Below are 21,941 nucleotides of genomic sequence, written 5' to 3' on the forward strand. Positions count from 1 at the left end.
AGACCGATAGAGGCAAAACTCAACATACATAAAAGGCAATTTTGTGATTTTGGAGGTGTGTGTGTGTGTGTGTGTGTGTGTGTGTGTGTGTGTGTGCGCTAAAGCCATACAAACTGTGCTTTTTGCACACTGGAGGCAGCAGCAACAGTGTCCAGTCTGCTTGCTGTCTGAAAGTACGTTCTGCCTGTATGCTTCTAGCTTTGTTACTACCTCTCCCTCCGACACTTCAAGTAAAGTTCTGCTCTGCTACGTTACAATGCCAAGTTTTGAAGAGCAAAAATATTTTTGGGCTTGGCTCAGAATAATTGGCTCTAAAGTTTCCACTGGTTAGATTACTCTTTTTTTCCCCCCTCTACATGTTTAGCATTTTTGGCTCATAGGGAGAGGAGAGATACGATTACTGATTCAAAACACACACACACACACACACACAGAAATGAAGGACAGCCCTCCTGCTGTGCCCATCCTTCTCAATTTTCCCCCATTACTGTATGTATGACATGCTGCTGTTGCAGTATCTACCTAATAGGGCCATGAAGCAGATGCAGATGGCGAAGAGGGAGCTGAAGCTCAGGCCCACGTCCTCCCTGTAGATGGCCAGAGTGGTCTCACAGTGGCGTCCCCTGTAACCTTCTGGGCAGTGGCAGGTGAATTTGGAGGGTGACTGGGCCACGCAGGTTCCTCTGTGACACGGCCGCGTGGCGCACAGTGTGTACACACAGGACTTCTTGGTCCCATTCACGCGGACCATGTGACCGGGGGGGCATCTGCATGGAAAAGGTGGGCAGGGATAACAGGGAGGGGAGGGGAGGGGGGTGGGGAAGGAAGATAAAGGCAAGAGGGTGAATTTAAAAGAAGAGGGAGAACAAGAGAGGGGAAGAAAACAAAAAGGGGAGCACATAGAATCATAAATTAATTTGAGATAAGATCACTTGGATGTACATGAGATGAATTCATTTGAAAGGAAGTGATTCATTACAGAAGCAAATACTTGATACATCAAGGAAAACAGGTGTAAATGAAAGCAGAGGAACTGGCTCTTTAAAACACAACACTGAAAGATAAACTAAAAAATAAAGTATTAATTTATACAATAAAACAATGTTTATTACCATTTCTTACTGCTAAGAAAGTTTATTACTCTTTCTTAGTGCTCTTCCACAGATACACACCTCAATAGAGAATGAACCAGAGATGAAAAAGCTGACTGTGGCAGTGTCAGTAACTAGGATGAGTTTATGCAGACAGGGGCACATTTTCTGCCTCACTTCAGAAAGCGCCATATAATTAAAAGCTCATTTGGGTTTAACAGCTCAAACAAACATTTTATGAGCCCATTAACCCAGTGTCCCATTCAAAGTGTATGGAGCAGCTCCAGGCTGTACATTCTGATGACATCAGAGAGGAGTCTTGCCTCTGGTCTCTGGAGGTTTGTTCATGCTTATAAATATTGACTCCACTCTACTACGAAACGGAAGCCCTAAATATAAAAGTGGTGCTATAATTTATCTCCTAACTGTTTGAGGCAAGACTCTAAAGGGTTAATTTGCCCCATTGTCTGCCAAACTTTACGTTAGCTGGCAGCATTCACTGTCGATGCAGGAAGTACTATTTATACACAAAGTAAGACAGTGGAGATTTAAGATGGTTAATGGGTATGTACGTGTTAATGTACCCACAATAATCAGTTTTAACATTTTTATTTTTAACTGCGATCTTCTCCTCGCCTTTAATTTAGGGAGTCTGTGCAGTCTTTGACCACTAGAGGTGCTGTAGAGTAGTGTTTTGTTAAGCGTGCCACCTAATTGTTAACAGTATATCTTATGGTCTTCCAGCTTGTGCACAAAGATACGTATGTTTGCACACAAACGCAGAGGTGATGTGATATATCACATAGTATATATTCTGCAACTGCAACTCCAACTGCAGGGGGACATAATAATAGACAGCAAATGTCCATCAAAAGAGTAGAAGAAGAAGTAGACCTTGATGTACAACAATAACATATTTTCAACATAATATATTGTAAAGTAATCTCTAAAAGCTATAGTAGTTTATTTGTTTGGCCACATGAGGCAGAACTGTGAGAAGAAACGTGACAGTTTATCAGCTTCTTTTGGTATAGCAGCCTGTTGGCAAACAGCTGTCTGCTTATACAACATATGAAGCAACAATAACATTAATTGGGACTTATGTTACTGGCCAACCCAAAATAGTCCTTCCCCTTTTAGCTCCATTGTGGTCTCCACCAGCTCCTAAGAAAAGCATCTGGGTTTTTATTAGCTCTGCTATGATCATCAAACGTCACTAACTTTCTCTGGTGTTTGTGATGGGCAGGTTTATCAGAGGTTTTTCATTGACAACAGCTGCTGCTGGAAATGATGTTCAAATTATACCATCATGCATGGTCATTTCACCCAATAATAATAATAATAAGAATAACAAGACTAAGAGTCTACAGCCATGTTTGCGGCTTTGTGAGGCTATACTTAGGCACAGCTCTGCTTTCAAATGCTCACACAAACATGATGATAATAATGCTGCTTACATGTTGATGTTTTTACCTCTATGATTACCATGTACATCATCTTAATTGAATGTGTTAGCGCTTGCTAATTAGCGATAAACACAAAGTAGGCCTACAGCTGAGGCTGATGGGAGTGTATGCAAGGTCATAAATCAAATATATTGAACAAGTTGACGGTGGAAACGACAGGGTCATTTTATTGCAATCTAGCCAATATTTTTTGAGATATTTCAATAAAAAACAAAAAGGTCAACCTACCAGTGGGGCTAAAGGAAAAGTCAGAAGATCAACAAAGTAATTCAGAAATATTAACCTCCAAGGACCATGAATGTCTGCTCTAAATTTCACGGCAATCTATATATATTTATTGTTTATTTATTTATTATTTATTTATTTAGATTTATTTTTGGGCTTTTTTACCTTTGTTCAACAGTGGGTGGCATATAGGCTGACAGGAAACAGGAAGAAGAGAGAGAGAGGGAAATAACCTGCAGCAAGGTCCCTCTGCTGGAATCAAACTAGGACATTGGACGCATCTTACCCACTCCGCCACCAAGGCGCTCCCTATCCAATAACTGTTGAGATATTTCAGTCTAGACCGCAGCAGTGGGCTGAGCATTATGCCACTAACATGACTGAACATATTCATTCGTGCAGCATATTAAATTGTTTTAGTTGCCAGACTTGGTGGCTGATCCAATTGAAAGACACTGTGAAATAATAAATACATGTATTAAATACATTGTATTAACTGTTAATTTATCTTTTGGTACAAGCCAAATATGTCCAAAAATATTCTAAAATATATCAGTAAAATAATGTAAAGTAATTATTTGATCAAAATATGTCTTTGTTCTGTTACCATATGACATCAAGCACTAGGTATAACCACCACTAGGTGTAACCGTATACAATACGCACCTTTGTTATAATTTATATCAAATTGGGTGTGATTTTGTATAACTAGATAACCCTGACCATGATATAAAACAGCTAGCTCTTTGCTCATAGAGAGTAGAGCAATATCATAGCTGGTAAAAATGTTGTTTACATTTCCAGAGAAAGTTGTTGAGATCTAATTTATTAATTTTACCTTAACTCTCCTCCTGATTTAACAGCTCTGTTGAGGAAGGAGTGGGTGGAAGCTAACAGTCCTCTGCAGCTCTGAATCTCTCAATATCTGCCAAGACATACTCAATTTTGATCCAGTGAAATATGAAGGATGTGATCAAACCCCTCACATAACTTCTCTGTGCCTACATATTTTAGAAATACATCTTATTATGGAGGCTTAAGATGTTCAAACTGATGTAATACTGTGATTTTAAGAAGCTTAGCAGTGTTCAAAGTAAATAAATGTTCTGTTATTTTAGGTATTGTTTACTCAAAGTATATATTATTACAGATGCTTTACTGTGAGTGGTTTGAACAAATGCAACCTTTGATTTGCATTTCATGGACAGCAATATAAAGTTTAAGAGTCTGACTGATTTTAAGTTGCTAGAACTGGTATTTATGTCTCAATTTCACAAAATAGCAACACTGGTCATCATACAAACTTGAGTCTAAATCAGAAATATATGCTGGAAAATATCACGTCTGATATTCTTGAGAAAGTTAGCTGAGCACTACCTGCTGGTGTAACTGCTCAATTTCTCGTTACCAAAAGCTTCTCACTTGTCTCCATCTTGCACCGACCGCAGGTGTTAGGAGATTTTAACAAGTGCAAAAAAGAAGGGAACATGGTGTAAAATTGTTAGCCACATCACTCTTTCTCTGCTCTCTATCATTCCAGTGTAGTGTGTTTTTGACATAAAGTCCAATAAAAAAAAGTAGAATGACTCCTCAAAGACAACCAAAGTCAAAAACATCTGTGGAATCACTCTCCATAGATATAAATGACTCTTCTTATTGCAGCTATAAATGCCAGCTGAATCACAACATTGTAAAAGGTAATTAACCATAGGTAAGATTATTATGCCACAACAAAAGCTCAGCGTTCAGTATTCATAGGCCTGAAGGTCAATCTAAACACTGCTTCTCTTTTCTCTTGCATGCTCACTCATTAATTAGCTAAAGGTGTCTTATTGTGAAATGTTCTAACAGCTGATTGATTTTGCTTTCATCAACTGCAGAATATAGACAGTGAAGGAAAAAAAGGCAATAAAACAAATGATAAACATTTTACACTGTAAATTGTGCTTTTGTAAAATAATATTAATTTTTCTTTTGTTTTTGCATGATCCATTTTTGATCTTATAACTTTTAAACTGTTTGACCCTTCACTAAAGCCTTAGTTACTTTGCAATGATAACAATGGTACATTTTACACAAAATTCATAATTGTATTTTAGGTAGGATATTTTACAGTTTAAGAATAAACACCATTTTTACTGAATGGCATCAGTGCACTGAAACACTAAAATACACAGTGAATTTATTATGTAAACTTGAATCAAGAAAAAAGGATCAAATATAAAATGGAGCCTGTATTTCTTAAAAAAAAAAGAAAAAAAGAATTGGCACCAGAACCGATAGCGATACATCTATGGTAGGCCAATATTGGCCCATATCTGTTAACTCATATATCAGTTGGGCTCCACATAGAAGTAAACAAAAGCTTCTCATTCACAACTCTGTCAGCTGGAATGACAAACTGTCACTGTTAGCCTACTTCCCTGAAGTTGGCTGAAAATTATTTTTCTTTTAAATATATTACATTTTAAATTTCAAAATTTAAAGAGAAAAGAACTTTGAAGATAAGAACTAACTGATGAGTTAAAAAAAAACATAACACAATTTTAGCTGGAAAGTTAACAAGAGTTGGAGTGTAGACCAAAGTTGCCACTGTTACTCTAAACTCATACTGTGTGCATCTGTCCTGAATGGGGATTTACGTAACTGTAATCCACAGAATAGTTTAGTTAGCTAATGATGTGCTTCTTTGCCTTGGAAGTAATGTAGGTTACTTCTCTAGGTAGTGTGACGGCCCTAGGCCTATGAAGTCTAATGAAGCCTGCACCGTGACAGGAGGAAGTTAATTGGCCAGCCATGCTGCAACCTCCAATGTTGGGGGTTCTTGTTTGAGCAGATCAACACACTGTTTAATCCATTCCATGTACTTTTGTGATACTCATTTTTAGTTTTGGAAAGACTAGGAATAAAGACATACCACCCTCCAAACTCTTTAACTGCAGAGTGTCACTCATTACTGCAGCACCACTCACACAGATTCAGCATGTGGAGAAATACACAGCTTGACACAGCTGTCGTACCTAATTAAGGTTGCTAAGTTACGATTGGACTGTTTGGGGCACGGGTTAAGCAAATGATCATTCATAGATACATATAAATATTTTAACAAGAATCAAATTCATTTATAACTATTTATTTGAGCCCTAGAGAGAAAATAAACACTACGGTACAGTACAGCACAGTTTGACTACTGCACATTTATATTATCTCCCTGTGGAGAGTGTGAGGTATCAATCGTTTAGGATGGAGGACTCACTCCCAAGTGCTTACTACTCTCTAATCATCTTCCAAGGTTCAGGTCAAGCGGTGAAAAGAGAACAAGGCGAACAAGCAAATGGTGTTGGAGATTTTAAGTGTGTGCGTGTGCGTTTATGTGTGTGTGTGGCGAGAGTACAGAGGTGAAAAAACTGAACAGGAGCGAACAAGATGAGAGTCATACAAACCAAGAAATAGAGGGGCAGAGAGCGAGAATGAGAGCTATTGTAAAAAAAAGAAAAAAAAAGAGCCTGGTGGATGGATGATGTGGGTGAGTGGATCAGAGGATTGGGAAGAAGAAAAAAAAAAAGGAAAGGCAAGATTGAAAACTAGGAGGCTGCACAGACTGAATGGAGGCTGATGTTTCCAGTGGCAGAAAAATAGCTGAGATTAGTGTATGTGGCTATGAGCACTTAAGGTTTGATTCGGTCTGTGCCGGAGGAGAAGGGTGTTAGGTTGCTGCAGCTTTTCACTGCACAACATTTTCCCATTACGAGCTGACAAACAAGCTAAACCCGCATACAGAGAGTTGTACAGGAGATGGCACTGAAAATAGTCAAGCACTAGTTTGAGTCCCATCAGTATCAGAGGGCAGGTAAAGTCATTTATTTTCACCTACTGTACCTGTTCAGTCATTTGTCTCAATGACTGAACAGGTGACTTACTCATCACATTTCAATGGCAGAAATGGCAGTTGTTGAGTGCATCAGCTCTCACTGGCTCACATTTAGATTGACAATAGTAACAACTCAGAAACGCAGCTTTCTCATCCATTTTAAATGAGACTGCAGTGATAGTTTAGTTTATCGAGGGTCCTGTGGCAGAGAGCGCCGTCCAAAAACAGCATCATCTGGCAAAAAGTTGATCCCTGGCTAAGCTCACAAAAACTGAGTCAGAGCAGAAAGTTACAGCTGCCAGAGTTTACACTCTTCTTTCAAAGACTGCTGCTCCCACCATGTCATTATGTTTGATAAGCTTTAAAAAAGAGACCTCCTGGTTTGTATTTCATCCTCTCACCCATAACCTGTGGCAACACGCACCCCGCTGCCTTTCTTACAACTAAGCCTCCCTGGTGCAACATCCATGTTTTTCATTTCCATTTTAATGTTGTTAAGTGATGCGAACAAATGATTTTGTGCTTTCGGAGTTTACTTTGACAATTCTGCCAAAATGACAGATGTGTGCAGCGGCCAGTGGCGCCATTGTGATGTCATATGCAATGAAGCACAGTAGGACTGACTTTGAAGCCTCTCCGCAGTATTTTCTCCTCTGTCAGGCAGGCTTTATAGCATCGGCGCAGCACTGATCTGAGTTCAAATGACATTCTTCCCTTGCTAAGAGGCTAAATGAGTTTACTAGCTCATTTGTTTTTCAAACAGGAGATCACTTAGAAAGAACAAAATGGACATCATCATCATTTGCAGCGAGCTTCAACTAGTTTGACACTTGGAGACTTGTGTGGCAGTCCCCTCACATTTTTGTCATTTCAGTTCACAGAGTTTAATCAACAAAGTGAACAATGAGGGCACAGTAAAAGCAATTGCTTCAGGTATACAAACATTCACACTCCTGAAAAGACAGCTAACCAGTCAATCAAACCCATAAAAGGTAGATTAAAGAAACAGAATAAGCTACTATCAGTTTGCGTTCCCTGTCCTGAGTGGTTAGCTTTACTTTGTGGGAAAGGAATCCATCTGAGTCAGATTTAATGTTTTAATGTTTATCCCTCTAAATGTTACCACAGCCATTTACTGTTGCACTTCCATTAAGCTGATGGTTGTTCAAGGACAGAATAAAAAACTAGTAGCCAAAAATGATGCAACAGTCAGACATCCTGACCTTTACTAGAAAAAATGCTGGCTCCTACACTTCCAATAATGCAACATTGTTTTTCTTGGGAGTAAAAGTCCGTAACGTAATTTCATGAAACCTGGTAAATGTTCATGTCCTTATAAACTCCTCATTGTTTTCTATCCTGCCAGCTGGGATTTTGTTTTCTCTAATCATCCCCCTACCTCAAGTGGATGGTAATTGGCACAATGTCCTGTTGATAAACCAACATCTTTATGCACACGTGGTTGAGTGCTTGCAGTGCCATAAAGCAGTTGCCATGGAATTTGCACAGACATTTCACCAGCTTTAAAACAAATAAAGGCTCACGGACGCTTTTTCTTCTACAATTTCCCTTTGTTGCCAAGAGGGTCGGGTTATTTTAGAGTTTATGCATGAGGTTGTGCGGAAAAATAAAAGCAAGGTCAAAAGCCCAAGGATGGAGCACCCTGGTGGTAGAGTGGTTAGAGCGCATGCCACATACGTAGTCGCAGCACTGGTTTGAATCCGACCATGGTCCTATGCTGCAGGTCATTCCCCCCTCTCTCTCTGCTTGTTTCCTGTTGGCATCACTGCCAGATACTATCTAAATAGAGGCAAAAGGCCTAAAATAAATCTTACCAAAAAAAAAAAAAAAAAAAAAGCCCAAGGATGACTTATGTGTTTGTGTCTTTATGCCTTTGTGTCAAAAGGATGAGTGTGTATGTAGAACATCCAAGTGTGAATGTGCTTGACTGTACATGGATAACAGTTGCGTGCGTTTGGGTTTGTGCGTGTACCTGCATTCGTGCACTCTCCACAGGTCAACACAGGTGAAAGGAGGGCTACATTGGTTCCTTTTGCAGGAGTCAGACGAGCACCCCTGGGAGAGGCCCTGCATGCTGACCTGGGAAACCCCATCACGCGGCTGACCGTCCAGTGGCATGTAGCGCCCATTGAGGCGTAGGTCTCTAATGCAGCCTGCAGGGGGGGAAATGGAAAAGAGGGTTTAGTGGAATGAGAAATACAATGCTGTCTATTCACCTACCACTGCAAAGAAATTAAATACGTTTTACCTCGTGCACTTGTTGAGTAGTGGAAACAGAGTATTACAAACATGTTCTTGATAGATTATTGGCTTCAGTTTTAACACGTTATAGACCTGCACAGTGCTGCCCAGGAAAGTGTGTGTTTTATGTTGTTGTTTTTTAATTAGAAAGAGTGTTGCATTGAGCTTGTTGTTGTAATTTGTTTACTGCAGTGTCTGAAAATGCCATTCACAGTCTTCAAGGAAATCACTGCAAACACTGTAGGCAAAGATTTGCAAACATGTTTGATACTGCAGAATGTGCTCCATGGAGCACTGATTGCGGTGCTGTTTACACATGTCACTGCTTCACATTATATTTCTCTACAAAGTACAAACTCTAATCTCTAAGAACAGAGGCTAAATATTTTCACTGGGAACAGGGGAGGTAGAGCAGGTCACCCACTAATCGGAAGATCAGGGTTATATTCTCAGCTTCTCCAGTCTGCATGCCCATGTGTCCTTGGGCAAGATACTTAACCCTGAATTGCTCCAATGGCATATGAATGTGTGTGTGTGTGAATGGATGAATATGACTTCCAGTTTATTACAACTTAGACCTTATTTTAATAGGTTTGGCCAAGAGCTTTTTGGTCAAAACCTAACCAGACCACACCACTTGCTCTGGGTGTTTAAAACGGCAGACAAAGCGTTGGTATTTGACAACCTGGTATGAGATCAAGTTGTGTAATCAACTATGGAATTACTAAAATCTGAGAACATGGTGACATTGCTAAAGTAAAGCCCAATAGAGCAAGAAACAGCAGTCAGATGATAAGACAGATTTTAAGCGAACTCCTGTTAGCCAAACTTCACAGAATGAGAAATAAATTGTGAACCAACACTGTGTCCTACATCCATCACAGTTCATATGTAGACAGACTTCCTGGCTCATCTTTGAACTACTGTATCTACCACACTTCAGTCAGCAGATTACTATGTTAATGTAGAGCATTTAAGTTTGGTGTTGAGGCTCTGACCTTGTCCCTCCCCACAATGAATCACCAAACTCAGCACAGCATGGCCTGGGGAGTGATAATAATAAGAGGGTGGTATATCCTGCAAACACAACCACCAGTTGAATGTGAATGTTTTAACTTTTATTGTTTCTCTGCCTTTGCTGTCATTAACTTGTCTCTTGTCGCCAACTGTTTTTCTATTTAACACTCAGTGGTGATGTTTATCATGTACCTATTGCTTGTCACACTTACTGTCACTGCTAACAGGGTACTCCTTCAAAAGAGAGCTGCCTCTCAGTGAGTTTGCCGTTGTAAATAAAGGTTTCAACATCTCAGTTGAAAGCTTCCCCTTGTAGCGATGTGTTGGAGTGAGAAGAGTATGCCATGTGCAGCAGCAGACTTTACTACTATATCTACTGTGTTTTGCAGGCTCTGCTATATTTCTGCATAGTTTGTTATGCAGTGGGCATGGACACTAATTTCAGGTCTACATTAATAATAACATGAGAAAACAGTCTTTTAACAACATATCTAATCATCTGAACAATGGTGTATCTTACCCTGCCTGAACTTATATAACAATGAGGCTTTGTTCTAATGTTGAAATAAACTAGAAATATCGTATTCCAATCAATTGTACTAACCTGCAATTCTGGCAGCCTTGATTGAAACACAGTGGCATATTATAGTTCTCATAGTACACTGGCATTACCTCAGAAGTGATGGATGTGAAATTGTAGCAGCTTTAAAATAAGTGGTAATTAACATTACATGATTTCTGTCTGATTAGCATAACCACAATGCACACATTGATTTATGATGCAAGTAAGAGCTCATGAGAGTACAGCTGGCACTATCCTGAGTTAACAATCATTCATATCTTAAAGAAACCCATAGAGAAACACCAACATGTTTTTCTTACAAAGAGGTCAGCAGCTTGCAAGTTGTGTTTACCAGCAGCTGAGTTACTGCTTAAGATCTATGATAAAGATGAGGTAAGATAGAAGGCCAGCATGGAGACCCTGTGGAACAGACTGCTGGGTTCACCAACCAACAGGGTCGCTAGGGAAATGGTTTTATTGGGATTTGTCTGTCGGAGGCTAATGTACATCCAAATCATTTGATTTAGTAGGAGGTTGTGGACTTGACATAAAACTATTTCCAAAAAGCAAATGTGGAAGCGGAGGAGTTTAAATTCACCCAATCATGGAAAGAAGTCATTTTGTGAAAGACAAAATGGAGACCTCAATGTTTATTTAGGAAAATTAATGTGAGCAATATGTTAAATATAATTGACCCAAAAGTCAGAGATCACTCTGTGCACAGTTAAGATGTGCTATATTGAAACTGGAAGATACAGAGGTGTGACTGACGATGAAATCATTTGTGAATATTGTGAGCTGGATGAGACTGAGAACCAAACTAATGTAATTCTATACTGTCCATTATATCATGATTTACTACAAATATTGTTTAAAAAAAGTTAATGTTCCTGATTTAGATTTGATAGGTACTGAGAACAGAGCTTTTTGATAATGTCTTTGCATTTTCTGAATATATTACTAAAACATGGAACTGGAGAAAAAAGTAACATGATAGATACATTCCTCAGACTCTCTTCATGGATCGCAGACTATTGGTTTATGAACTGGATCAAATATCCACTGTTCAGCACTAATGTGTGCACATGTAGATTTTGTTTTGTTAGAATTTGATTGTGCTGTTAGATGATGGTGGGTTAATATGCTGAGATATCTGATTTGTTGCTTATTAATGTGCTGAAATAATTCCATGAGGGATGGGTCATGTAAATGACCAGACACAAAAATAAGTCATTAAGTTTACCTCAGTATAGCGTGTGTTGCTAAGGTGTTACCATGGAGCACAAGAGCCAGTAAACTCCTGAGGATATTTCTGCTCTCTTCTGTTCTCATCACATAATTGTAAAGCTGGTGTAGTCCGTTAACATCTCATTCCCCTTTTTTAACTATTTGAAAAGACATACTCACAAAAGGGAATGTAGACCCACGCACACGTGCACTTTCCCTGCCACCTTATATCAGGTCTGCCTCTTTTGAAGGGAAATGCTTTTAAAGTCCATTTAATAAACACATGCATCGCCTCTTAATGCCTGAGGCACAGCTGTCTGCAGCTCTCACTGTCTAACTCCAGGGAGCTGACTTTCTCTCTGTATTTATCTCTCTCCATGGCTATGACCTCTTCCTCTCTCTGTAATCATACAGTGGCTCAGTCTTCTCTATATTTCTCTGTTTCCATATCGAAATTCTCTTCCTTTCCAAATCTTCTGACCTGCCAACATTTGATTCAGGTGTAAATGTATTTCTTATCACTCTCTTTTCCTAGTGCTGTGCGGTAAACCAATATTTTACAGAAATTGACATTATTTGACATCAGTGTGATTAGAGACTAAAATCATATCTAACAAGAGTGATTGGTAGCATGTGTACTTCAGTCCTTTCTGTGGCTAACGGAGAAATTCATATCTCGATTGTTTCAAGCAACATAATTAACCATGAAGGCTCATTCTTAAGTCCAAATACACTTTATACGTAAGTGTACCTGCAATGATTTCCAAAGGTGCACAATGAGTGAATTTTATAATTTGACCATGTTAATGAAGGTCCATGCAGCCTAAAGTTTATGACCCTGCAGACTGTACATGCTGAAAATTATGTTGTGCCTATAATTATGTGCCTATGTAGACCCCTAAATAACCCTTCTTTTACTTAAAATACTGTCTGGGGCAGATACCGTTGCATCACCGTAATGTTTTTATTAAGTGGAATAGTTACTTAAAATGAGCACAGCCATAGTTCATCTGAAATGCATAAGGTACTGCTGTAAAATCTGACGCTGGGCTGTTTTAACATGCTTTGCACATACCTTAAGAAATTGAGCTCAGCAACTCTTTTATGCTTGAACTTGAAAAAACTGGGTCAAAAGAAGAAACAGCAGGGGTGTATGCATTCCAAAAGCTCATCAAAAAGATCAGTGATTAAATGACATGGGAAAAATCAGTGGGAAATTTTTGGTGAAAGTTTTAAATTCGTCAGTTGACATTGTAGGTTAACAACAGCTGGCTGCCTTTATCACTTTAAGCTGGAAGGAAGCAACCTACAGGGCTGAAAAATGAAGCTAACCCAGAAGTGCTTATAACTGCAGTTCCTCGATTAGCAACTTGATGCTGGCTCCAAAAGCAAGTCAGTATTCATCGACCCCTGTGTTTATATGCCCAACTTAAAAGCTAAAATAAACATGTTTACAACTTGGTACAGCAAACAATTTCAGTCTCTGTTGCTAATTTCCATATTTCCACTGTACAGCAATTTTTTATATAATGCACCCTTTTAAATATTATTAATGCATAAAGTTATGCATAATTAAGGACATGCCTGCTTTGAATGACAGGTGGGTGCATTAGCATTATCCCAGTTAACAACAGGCTGCAAATGCACCGTGCTGACCAAGCTCAACCCTTTCATCCATATATGGTCTAACCCTAACCCTTCTGGCTCCAAGATAGTGATGTCGCAATGCAAACTTGAGGCTTCAAAATGGGAGTCCACAACCAATGAGTGACTTCAAGGGGGCGAAGTTCATTATTTTTCTACAGTCTATAAATGGGAAAATCTGAGGTGTTAAAAGTCAGGAAAAATAGAGAGGAGTAACCTGAGGTAAACAGAAAGATAATGTTGTGTGAAAAATTGGGGAAAAAAATACTCTTTTGTTCTTGCTCTTGTGTTTTATGTTGCTGAACAGAGAGCTCTACTAAAGTCACTTTGTAGTGCACTATTTAAACTGTGTCTCTCTGTTATAGTCTCTCTCTCTGTGTGCGCTATAAAACTGCCTCCTATTTTATACCTGCTTTCCTCAGTTTGGGGTAAAGGTGCAAATGAATGAGTGAACATCTGGAATAGAAACAATTGCTGGTCGTGTGGACACAACACAAGCAAACTTGTTCCATCAACTGAAACCTAGCCATAACATAAATAACAATGGGAAGATGACACACTTGACAAGACTATAGTGTTGCAAGGGTGTTGTAGTGCAGCTCCTTTAATGGATGGTGCGGTGCGGTGACAGCAAGTTGAGTCGGTGATTGAACTGCAGTCACACAGATATGCTATGAATCTTCAGGAACGGAGCAGAGTTGCTGAGTTTTATTTACCAGGAGGTGAGTGTAGTGAAAATGTGTTTGAACTCCAAAGGAACAGTAAACTGGTGTCTGCTGTGCTCTCAACCCCCCCAACTACTGTCTGGATGATGAGCAGGACGAGCATTTGTTAATTTCCACCCCAAACCATTAATTTCCCAGAGATGGAATCATGTAATGAAAACCATAAATATGTCTCAGAGTTGCGATGCATCATGTTTTTGTTTATAGATCAGTACAAAAAATGAGTAACAGGTTATTTGCAAAGACGGAAAATCGTGTACACAGGTGTATTCAAAAAAAAATATTGGTTTGCTTACTCTCACTGCAATAAATGTGACATCTTACACACACACACACACACACACTCTCTGAATGATATAAGCACATGACATCCATGCTTTTCTCTGACATGGTTTTTTTTAACCATATTCCAACAAAAGGTTTCAAATGTGTTGTGTAATCTAACACACAGACACACACACCACAACCGCATATACACACTTTACACATGCACACACATAGCACATGCATACACCCAGCTGTGGGGACAGCCATCATCCCAGCTAACAATGAAGATGCATTTGGTTGAATTAGCCATTAAACTGTCATATCAATCATTCATCAACACATGAAAACATCACAATTCTCCTTTGAAAAGAGCACGTATAAATAGATAAAAGGACCTATTTCTGGGAGGGCTTTTCAGGAGAAATACTTGTTAAACTGTCTCACACGCCCTGAACAACAACACCAACCTTTTCACTTTACCCTGTGACACAAATAAAACAACATATTATCTAGTTCTCACACACACATACACACATACACACACACACACACACACACACACACACACATATGCACCAAGATGTTTGGATAGTGCCTAGCAAACATTCTTCAGTGTTATTTTACCATTTTGCCATTGTACGGTCTGTCAGTTCTCCACTGAAAGGGACATTTAGCAAGATTTATACTGTTGTGTGTCATAACCTTTCTTCCATTCTCTGCAGAAAATGTTTACCTCCTAACAATTCAGCCCTGCTAGCAATCATCTGCCTGTGGACGGCTTCTGTCGGACAATGCGGAATGATCACTGCTTTTTGTACTCCCTTTGAAAAGCTGCACTGTGCTGCTTTGTAGGAACACCATAAACTATTTCCTTGCCAAAAGCATCAGGACGACAACACCAAACGAGGATTACTGGGAGGGTTTTCTCTACCAACCAGCATATAAAAATGAAAAGAAAATCCAATATGCACAAGTGGGATTGATGGTTGATTCAAATTATCTATTAATTTGGGTGATCTTCTTTTACTATATGCTGCTCTAAATGCTCAAAAAAAGCTATTTTGAGTGTAATATTTAGGGGAATTGTGTAATACTGAATTTAGTACTAAATTAGTTTTAGTACTAATTACTCTATTCACTACTTTATTTTTTTTACTTTACTACTGGTACTACTGTCTGTTTAATTACTGGCCAAATCCACAAATGGATTGCTGCTACTAATATTAAATTGTGTAGCCCCATTTTAAGGTTCTATTCACAAAAGATGTTGTGCTAAGGATATGACTTTGCAAACACGCCTATAAAGTTTTTTATGTTTCAGGCTTTTCTCCAAATTTTCAGCACACAGATGGATAATAATAATGGTGGATAATAATAACTGCAGAGAGCACACAAAACTCAAATTGTGTGTCTTTAATTAAGAGAGGTGTGCACATGGAGGTAACCAAATCAACTTTCATGTGTTTTGCCTCTTTTAATTCTCCAGTATTTCACATCTATAAAATAATCTAATCTACTGAAATGTCAAATGTCAGAATACAGTTATTAAATGTGATTTAGGCAAGTATGAAACATGATAGATTAATGTCTGAATCTGACAATAATGCTGTTCAGGTGTCACTGAATCCAGGAGACATCAGTACTGATGTTCTGTTTGTTGTCCGCAGCTGGCTGTATGTCACAGCTGGCTGCAGCATTATACAGCTGTGTACATTCATTAACACTGTATAAGTCAGGATCAGATGGTAATTAATGTTCTATGTTCTACTACACATCTACAGGTATGGTGGAATTGTTTGTAATAAAGCAGTCCTTTACTGTATGGATGAAACCTGAGCTCCATCAGCACATATATTATTATTTTTCTAAATAGAAGATCATTCCACAACCCCACTTGATCCCTACTTGTCTGACTGCAGATTTTGCCCTTAATATCAATTTAATATCATTCTAGCCTCATAAGCTTGAAGACTTGACAAGTGAGAGACAGAGTGAGTGAGGAGTGAGGGTGCATGCAGTAAACACTGACTTTCTGAAGATGCTAATAACTCCACCTTAACTGTGTGTGGCAGTTAGAGCTGGTCTTTGTGAATTTGACCGTTTTGCAACAAATGTATGAACATTACTTAAATTATGTACATGCAGATGGCATAGGCGCACCATGATACTATTTGCTTGGCAGTGCAGTTTGTGGTGCATTTCATCCTTTGCAGGAGTAGGAATTACACGCTTTTTTTCCTTTTTCTTTCGTTTGCACAGGTTTTAGTGGCCACAAAAGCTGCACAATCCTTTTGTGATTTGGTTCTTCATTGTGTCTACTGGGTGGTTTGGAGCTCTGAGGACTGAAATCTTAAACACTCTTTACATGGGACTAATATTAACTGGTGCCCTCCAGTAATTTGTAGTAATTGTGGAGGTCATCTGTAATCTTAAATTCTGTGCAAATCTGCCATGTCAGTAATTTGTAAAGTAAAATATTCCACTATAAATTTTCTAGATTATTTCACCAAACACAGGACACATGATAATATTAATCCAGAGCAAATCAGCATCTCTGGTTTGAGGTTGTTCTTTTTTTTGTGGTTTTTGTTATCTCCACACCTTTTTTCAGCCTCTTTCCCACCTGCTATGTATATCGATTCATCAGATCTCCCATCATGCCTGTGAGCTACTGGTTTCACTACAGGCAGATTCCCCTCACGTTACAGTCGGTGGGGAAATAAAATCAATGAATCATTAAATACAAACAGTGTTGATTTTTTTCCCCATGCAGCCAACATGAAATCTATTTTAATTAGTAGTAGTCAGTCAGCCTGTTGAAAGCAGTTTGTCCACTCTCTCAGCTGCTAAAAGACGGGCAGCAACATCTGAACATAGGTCGGAGTCCGTGTGGATTAAAGAAATAGAACGCAGCTGCTCAAGTTTTGTTTTCTATGTGGGTGCCCAGTAATGCAATAAGTTTGAGTAAAATAAAGACTTTGCTTTACATGAAACACATACGTAGGGGGACCAAGTAATATGCCATGCAAATAGGGCTTTAGAGGGTCATTCACACATTGATATCATTTAAGAACTGTCCACATGGCATGTCAGACATGGAAAGGCCAGGCGAGTGGTCAAATTAGGTAGAGGCGAGTGATGGACAGAAATGTTAAGTGAGATGGCCTTAGGCTAGCAAGAAGAATATATTAACAACTTTTAATTCTGATCTGGTAGATGCACCAGAAGAGCTTAAAAGAAGTTGTGAGTTGTGCATATAGCTGAACGTGGTGTTGTTAGTTGTTTGTTGTTAGCTAGCATGATGGTATTAGCCAGTGATATAATAGACAGGAGTGTATGCTTTGATTGCCAAGGTCAAATTATATAATTCAAGAAATGTTTCTCAAATCAGAAAGGTTAGTATTAGTACTTTAGTTCAATTAGCTAAGTGACAGTGGTGGGTCAATTGAGCAGGTCATTGCATTCAGATAAGACTGCCTATCAAGCCAGTTGGACCTGCCACTGTAGTTTAGCCTAAGCAGAAAACATGTAGATATAATGCTGGGACAAGATGCAGAAGATTTGCTTTTTGCTTAGGCTTTCTTTGTAGGATTAGGTGCTATTTGTAAGACTACTGTAGCTAGATACTGTAAGCAGGGACGACAGCTGGACTATTGAGTGGTCCATGACATTTGGATGAAATTGCGAGGCCAGCCAATATAGGTTAGATTAGAGCTGGGTAATTTATTGAATAGTTTTTGCACAATGTGTAGAATGTATACATTGTGAAAACTGAGTTAGTAAAATGTGCACAAAAAGTTTCTTTTTAGACAAAAAAGTAACATTGATGATAATCGCTACATTAGCTATTTTGAGTCAGGACAGTCTTGCAAACTCTGACGTGAGTTACACTATATATGCACCTACTGCAGTTTATGGGACTGTCATGACTCCAACTGGCAAGCTGCTCTGGTGTAGTGAATTTAATAGTGATATCTAAAAGAGGGATAGAGTGAAAATGACAGCACATGGTCTGTGCTCTCCATTTGTGTTTGTTGACGAGGTATCATCTCTGGTTATGAGAACAATTTTCAGATTTTTTTTAAGTCTAGGTCTCTACCTGCCAGATGGTTAATGCTAGCCAGCAGTCTGTGGATATCAGGGTGACGTCTTGTCTAGAAACATAAACAGCAGCAGATCCATTAGTGAGTAGACCTTTTGCTCTATGGTCGTCGAGGTCTTTCATTATTCTTCCACAGTTGTCCAAAAAATTATGTTTCAATCCTGCATTATACCTGCATTTTACAGGCAAACAAAAAACAAGTTTAAATTTTATTTTGTGGCCATATCTATTCAATGTGGGCCAGTCCAAGGCTAAGCAGATACAATGTAGTTATAAGATTGAGTCAAGCCACTAACTATCTGTTCCTTATTTGAGTGAGAATAGGATTCAAAGGCAGTTTAAAGGTATGTTAGATAAGGCTAAGAAGGCTTGGAGAGTGGTGTCATCTGTCAGAGGGCTGTGAAAAAGTGTGCACCCACCCATACTCCCACAATTGGAGGGGGAAAAAAAGAGTCCAGCTTTTGGACAATAAATCATAGACTTCTTGGAATTCAACTTCAAACGACCCGATAACAACAAGGTGCTGCCCAGGTGTTCATGTTCAAAGTGTATTGCCAGTGTTTTGCACCAGGGTGGTTTATATCTCGGCTTTCTGTGTGTTTGACACATTTCACTTATGTTAACTGGCTGTGACTCCTGATGGGTCTTTGAATACCTTATCTGCAGCTCCAGTAGAAATCAGCCTACCCAGCTCTGCTGTGTTTGTAGTGTTGATAACCATTTTCCTTTTAAGCTTTGTCACTTTCTTTTCCTTTTATTTCTTTACGCGATTGCATAATAGTAAAGTGTAATATTGTTTTTATTAACTATTGCATTATGTAGTTTTCAACCCAATTTTGAGGACTTTATTAAGTGAATATCATTAGTAGAGATAATGACGACAGAAAGAGCAGCAGCTTTACATAGATGAATAATTATTTTAGTATTATTCAGCAAGCATAACTCCATAAATCAATGTATTTAGAAATTAATTGAACAAATTATCTGAGAATATTTTACAGTTGTTGATATAGATGAATGTTTTAGAAAGAGGCAACACATAGACACCAGAAGAGAGAGCAGAAGGAAGCAGCCTCCAATAGTCAAGCAGCTGTCCACATCTGGTGAATCAAACTGGGTCTAGAGGACGTTTTGTTAGAAATGTTGGCATCTTACCAAGTGGTTGCTGACACAATGGTACAATTTTATGCTGTTAGACATTTTTAAAAATTCGTACTTATTGTCCACCTAAGATATTGTCCTTCAGTCTCCAGCTGCACCAATGTAGATGTACTTGAAGCTCCCAGGTGTGAATGCAAAGTAAAATGAACTACACTGACAAAGGAAGTGCTGCAAAGAGGTCAGGACTCAACATATACAGACATAGCCAAAATTATTGGTACCTCTTCGACAAAGACATCCTAAAATAGCCTGAGCAAAATTAATAGTACCCTTTAGAAGTTGTAAGAAATAATTGATTTGTAGTGATACTTTAAGCTTACTATGTTGTTTTAAATTAGTATCACAGGTGTTTTCAATCTTATAATCCCTCATGCAGCCAGTTTAAAAAGGAGAAAATGACTCACTCTGCTCTTTTGTGTCACTGTGTGCATCACATTGAACATAGAAAACAGAGGAAAAACTAGAGAGTGGTCTGAAGACATTAGAAAAAGGTAATAGCCAAGCATGGTCCACGTAAAGGTTACAAGACCATTTCTAAAGAGTTAGATGTTCCTGGGACCACTGTTGCCAATATAATTAAAAAGGTTAAGGCCCTTGGGACTGTAGCCAACATCTCTGGACGTGGTTGCAAGAGGAAAATTGGCCTGAGATTGAACAGAAGGATTCCTTGAATGGTCGATAAAGAACCAAGGAAAACTTCAATACAGATCCAAGCTGATCTTAAAGTTCAAGGTACAATAGTTTCAAGTGGCACCATCTCCATCTGTTGCTGTCGCCCATGGTAAAAGACCCAGGAAGATCCCACTTCTAAGAGGGAGACACAAAAGAGCCAGAGTGGACTTTGCCAAAAATGCATGTTGACAAGCCACAATCCTTCTGGGAGAACATGCGGAGAGATTAATACAATTAGAGCTTTTCAGTGAATCACACCTACCCTATATGTACAGAAGAAAAAATGAAGCCTTGAAGGAAAGAACATCATACCTACCATGAAACATTAAGGTGGCTCAGTGATATCTTTGAATGAGTTTACTACCTAAAGCACTGGGTGCCCTGAATCTGTGCATGGCATAATGAAAAACAGAAGACTATCGAGGCATTTTGGAGTGAAGCATACAGCCCAGTGTTAGGAAGCTGATAATGACCCTAAACATACATCAAAAAGCACTCAAGAGTGGATGAGAAGAAAATGTCAGACCATTCTGAAGTGTCCTAATCTGAATCTCACTGGACATTGATGGAACAGTTGGGAGACAGCATTCATCAACCCTGAGAGAACTGGAACAGTTTGCTCAATACAGAAAAAATTAAGTTGTTGTTGTTTTTGTTTTGTTTTTTAAAGGTGGAAGGGTACCCATATTTTCGGCCATGTCTGTTATCCAATTCTGAAACTCCTTCATATTTGCTGTTTGTTAAATGCCTGATGTCTGGAAAGTCCTTCCTGAGAACAATACATTGAGACATAAAACTGACCACAGATGCCCTCCTAGTTCTTTTCAAAGGTGAACAAACATATAATGAAAAGTCCTTAAACCTGACTCAGGCACTGGATGATTATGAGCAGAGTGAGTTGATAACACTTACCCTGAAAGCTCTTGTTGATACCAGATGGGAAGGTATTTCCAAGCATCACCACAGATGGGTCAATGACAATTTCTCGGCTCCGGCCCTGCGATCCCGTCACCTCCCGCTGTCCTCCACCACCATCCAGTCTCAGTGTCATCTCATTATCATGCCGATCTAGGAAGATCTCATGCCATTCACCGTTGTCAAGGCGATAGGTGGGCATGGTTAGGTTGTAGTCCCCATCACCAAGATTGTAGTAAACACAGAGGAGGCCCTGAAAGATCTTCAATTGGACAAGAGGACATTTTTTATCAGGTTTAAATTTTGATTATAAAAATGGGACATTGCTGATGGTTGGTTAGTCTTTTTCAAAATAATTTTAACACAAACCAAACACAAGCTTTATTGGATGAAATTATTGATTTTGACCATTTGGATGTAGACAATTTATGCATTATGTTAAGACATTATGTAAAGACTTGTAATTGACATTAACCACTAGCAAAGCACTGGTTGCTAGCCAGGTTTAGTTAAGTTTACGTAAGTATATTGCATTTATTTTACGACTACCAATTGATTAAAATTTAATTGTGATTAATCGTATGATTGTCTTGAGTTAAATCACAATTAATCACAAATTGCACATTTTTTATTTGTTCTAAATGTATTTTAAAAGGGATATTTTTCAAGTTTTTAATACTCTTATCAACATTGGAGAGGACACATATGCTTGCTTTATGCAAATGTATGTTTAT

At 38.8% G+C, this 21,941-nt stretch overlaps 1 protein-coding gene across 1 annotated transcript in view; it reads right to left on the reverse strand.

Annotated features, from left to right (window-relative positions):
- The window catches only part of si:ch211-186j3.6 (neural-cadherin), a 334,099-nt gene that overhangs the window by 23,001 nt on the left and 289,157 nt on the right, over positions 1–21,941 (reverse strand). Inside the window, exons 33-35 of the mRNA XM_053316841.1 lie at positions 21,205–21,469; positions 8,647–8,827; positions 523–767 (exon numbers count right to left, since the gene is read on the reverse strand). Coding sequence (XP_053172816.1) covers positions 523–767; positions 8,647–8,827; positions 21,205–21,469 — 691 coding nt within the window. The remainder of the gene's footprint in view (positions 1–522; positions 768–8,646; positions 8,828–21,204; positions 21,470–21,941) is intronic.

Source organism: Scomber japonicus, chromosome 1, assembly GCF_027409825.1.
Source record: "Scomber japonicus isolate fScoJap1 chromosome 1, fScoJap1.pri, whole genome shotgun sequence".
In the NCBI taxonomy this organism is placed as follows: Eukaryota; Metazoa; Chordata; class Actinopteri; order Scombriformes; family Scombridae; genus Scomber; species Scomber japonicus.